A 4,475-nucleotide genomic window follows, 5' to 3' on the forward strand; every position below is an offset into this window, starting at 1 on the left:
CTTATCAATTTAGAATTTACTCATAAAATGAAATCAATGGTTTAAAATCATTTTACTCATGGACCCCACTTTATCAATTTAATCTCCACCATACAAACCTATTTGGGGTAAATTATAGGTTCCTAAAGGTGGGTTCATAGCATTTTTCTTTGTAGCAGACTTCGTAAATATCATCTACAAAAAAAATTAAGTTAATTCGATAATCGTAATCTGTTTATTTTATTATATTTGTCTCCAAACGACAAGTGTGTTTTTTAAAATAGATTATTTATTGAGTTTAGTGACAAAGATGATAAATTGAAAAAGCGACGATTATCGGACCACCTTAACTTTTGAAAGATTCAACAAAATAAACAATTCGAATAATCAAAATAAGACCCGAGACGAGTCTCATGGATCTAGATAGGGCCCTCCCGTCCAGATTTGGACGGGAAGGAAGCCCAGCCGTACATTATTTATGACAAGATTTTTTTAAAGAGTAATGATATACAAACATAATTTTTATACAAAATTTCAATATAAAATGAGGGTGTGATCCTCTCATCTCTAATGAAAACACTACTATTGGCTTATATATTGTTTTCATTATTTCACAAATGTCATTGATACATCATTCTAAATATATATTTTTATATAAATTTTATATTTACAAATTACTTTCATTTTCGAACTGATGTTTGGTAACAGATCACATGGTTTTGCATTTAGTCTTTGACATCTTAAAGCAACGGTTAGCGGTTTCTACACGGTGATGGTGATATTAATTTCGAATTGATCTTTTGAATTATATCGCCCCAGATACATGATGGCCATTTTTAATGAGAGTGGCTTCCTGATATTGACATGAAACTAACATACCTTTTCTTAGCAATGAAAATAGAGTTTTTATGTAGATTATAGAGAATGCTATTTTTTATTGATTTTGTTTCATTGTATTGTTTCACTTTTTAAGTGTATTGATGTAAAAAAAAGTCATATATATCTGTTGGACTATGTAAAATAATGTGACTTATTATACAATTAGGGAGGCAAACGAGCAGAGTTTAGCATATTTGGACTTATTTATTAAGATGTTAATGAGTTCGAGTTTGAGTTCGAGCTCGAACTCGAACTTGAGTTCAATAAAAATTTAATGAACTGAGCTCGAGCCAAATTAGTTTGGACTTGATTCGAGCTTAAGCTTGTTCACGAGCCTTAACGAGCTAAAAAATTTAAAAATTTATAGTTGTGTATGAGATTAAAATTACAATTAAAATTTTGATTATACAACATACTAAAGAAAAAGTCAATATTTTACTAAACTAAAAATATCTACCACAATTATTATATAAATATATTGTCTAAAGTTAGTTATTATTTACATTTATATTTTTTAAATATATAAATAACATATTTATCTTATTATATATATATATATATATATTTTTACATTATTTAATATATAAATAATAAATATTAAACGAGCCAACTAAGTAGCTGAGCTTATAAGCCAAATTTTAGTATATTTGAACTTGTTTACTAAAATTTTAACAAGCTCGAATGCAAAAAAATAAAATAATAAAAAAATATTAAAAAATAACGAACAATGTTTGAATGGGCTCTTACCGAACCGCCCTCAAGCTTCTTCAGGAATGACTTTATTCATTTTCAGTCCTACATACAATGTAAGAAATTATATAGAAGTGAAGAGTTTTGGTAGACTACTTCAGCGATACATAACAACCTTTTAGAAAATAATTTTGAGTTGTGTTATTAACACAATCATTTAAACATTCTCTCAAAATTCTTGTAGATATTTCATTTTTTCTTCATTTGAAACCGTTCATAGTGTACTTTAGCTGCATTAAGAAAACAAGAGAAAGTTATTATATATTTGGTAATATTTATGTTTAAAAATGAAAAAAAATACTTGTTTAATGCTTATTTTCATTCTCTAAATATTTCTAATTTTACTAATTCTATGCAAAAGAAGAAGAAGACAATTCTTACCCTACTTTTCAAACAATTTTCCTTCTCTTCTCTCTTCTTCACCGCCTCTAGCCAATGTCAGTTACAATTATTTCGAGTCAGTCTCCCCACCTCCAGCCTCACTTTCCTCCACAATAACCGCAAAAATATTTCATGTTTTCAGTAAATCAAAAACAATAAAATGTTTTCTCAAAAAAAATAAAATAAAATAAAATAAAATAAAAATTGTAACACCTTCCCAAACGCAACAAGTGGTGAATTTGAAATCAAATCAAATGCTAGGTGCAAAAAGTCAACACTATGTAAGGACTCACACGAGTGAGCAATAGATGAGAGACAGAGAGAGTTGGCATTTATAGAACAACATAACTCTCTCTGAATTCCTCTCTGTCCCGCAGTCCCTCCCATATATTGATCAATGCTCAGCAATTGATCTCTTTCTCACACAGAGTCACACAGTAGCTTCTCTGCAAACCATAAAATTTCTGCAATTCTATCCTCGTACATCATCAACCCACAGACAGGTCCACACCAGCATCTGCAACACCATAAACATAAACAAAAACAAAATCAAAATCATCTTTCAAATTTCAGTCACTCCCCACTACTGCTCATACCTATATATCCCTTTTGTTTCTTTCTTTTATAAACGCTAGAACCAACTTTTACTGCATAGTTATTCTTTCAAGAACAGCTTATTAACCCTCCCTCCCCCCCCAACCTCTCTCTCTCTCTCTCTTCAGCTCCACATACAGATAGCATGCCTGAATGTCCAGAGAAAGGTAAATCACAGAGCTCTCTCTCTCTAGTAGCGTACTTCTAAGTTGTAAAGATTTGAAGGAGAAAAGGAAGAAGAGGAAAAAGAAATGAAACCCAAGTCACTTTCCTCTCTCTGTTATGTACTTGTGCTTTGATTATGGAGGGACAACTTTTGAACAGTACTGTTTTGATTTGACCATTAGATAAAGATTCATCAAGAACCGTAATTAGTGTGTGGTTATAGATGCATTTTTGGATTAAAACATCAATTTTGTTCTTAGAAGTTTTTGTTTTCATATTGTTTGTTCTTGGCAGGGAGAGATTTGATGAGATAGGGAAGAAGATCAAGAGAGAATCCGATGCCTCCTCTCGAATGGGAAGAAGACATATGTTGAGCCCTCCTGGAATCCTCAACACCATCACACCTTGCGCGGCATGCAAGCTCTTGAGGCGGCGGTGTGCCCAAGAATGCCCCTTTTCTCCATATTTCTCCCCTCATGAACCCCAAAGATTTGCTTCTGTTCACAAAGTCTTTGGTGCAAGTAATGTTTCAAAGATGTTAATGGTAAACCCTAATTACTCATACTCATTTTTTTGAATCGCATAAACTTTATTGATGAAGAAAAGCATGCATACATATGGCTTTAAGAAACATACATATGAAGAAAAGCATACATACACGGCTTTAATTTCTCATACTCACGCTTATCTTATCATCATAATTTTAAATACCATCGTCTAATATCAGATAGTATTGGCCAACATGTTGATGAATCAGTATCAAAAATTCAAAATTTCGATTCAATACTTATCTGCTAATTTTTAAAAAAACATATTCATTGGTATTGATCATATCTTTTTTGTTTTATGGTTAAATCAGGAGGTTCCAGAGAGCCAAAGAGCTGATGCAGCGAATAGTCTTGTTTATGAGGCGAATGTGAGGCTTAGAGACCCAGTTTATGGGTGTATGGGGGCAATTTCGGCTTTGCAACAACAAGTTCAATCTTTACAAGCTGAACTTAATGCAGTAAGGGCTGAGATACTGAGATACAAGTACAGGGAAAGTACTATCATTCCTTCTTCTCATATAGCTCTACTTTCTTCCGGGGCTGCTGTTTCGATTGCTGCACCACCACCAGCTCCATCACCATCACCGCCCTTGCCGCAGCCTCCTCCTTCTCTTCCTCCCACTTCTTCATCTTCTTCCTTGTACACCCCTCCATCGAATGCTACTGACTATAGTGCCATCTCAAATGAAAATGTCTCCTACTTTGGTTAAATTTCTAGGCTTAATATCTCATTTATTTATATCCATAATTTCTATATATAATGAATCAAGAGAAATAAGGTGATCAGTACTAGATTATTAAAATTATTGGGTTGTTGAGTAGTACTGTAATTACTGTCTTAGTCTATGACAGAAATCCCATATCTTGTTTAGATATTGTTGGTTAGCTTGTATCTTTCTTTCTTTCACATTCCTTATCTTGAATATCTCTTATCATTTACTCTTGAAAGGCCACTAAATGCAGAAATTATCATATATGCCCATCAGGGAAAATCAAGCTTGACTTGTCCCTTGTTATGTTGAGTTTTCTTGTCCTAATCTAAAGAGAAAATATGTAGGAAAAGCAATGTATCCTATTAAAGTGGGGAATGGGGCACGCACGGCACAGGATATTCTATCCATGTTTTTTTTTTGTGCCCCCGTCCCAAAATAGTCACAACCATTAAATTCTTGTACATTT

The 4,475-nt window shown here is 32.7% G+C and overlaps 1 protein-coding gene across 1 annotated transcript; it reads left to right on the forward strand.

Moving 5' to 3' along the window:
* Window positions 1-2,132: 2,132 nt before the first annotated feature.
* On the forward strand, window positions 2,133-4,203 carry LOC114259621 (LOB domain-containing protein 15). Its single transcript, XM_028199645.2, has 3 exons — window positions 2,133-2,750; window positions 3,043-3,292; window positions 3,608-4,203. The coding sequence occupies exons 1-3, from the start codon at window positions 2,737-2,739 to the stop codon at window positions 4,004-4,006; spliced, it is 663 nt and encodes a 220-aa protein (XP_028055446.1). The 5' UTR covers window positions 2,133-2,736; the 3' UTR covers window positions 4,007-4,203.
* Window positions 4,204-4,475: the final 272 nt, after the last annotated feature.

Source organism: Camellia sinensis, chromosome 8 (genome assembly GCF_055761805.1).
Source record: "Camellia sinensis isolate YWXY chromosome 8, ASM5576180v1, whole genome shotgun sequence".
Taxonomy (NCBI): Eukaryota; Viridiplantae; Streptophyta; class Magnoliopsida; order Ericales; family Theaceae; genus Camellia; species Camellia sinensis.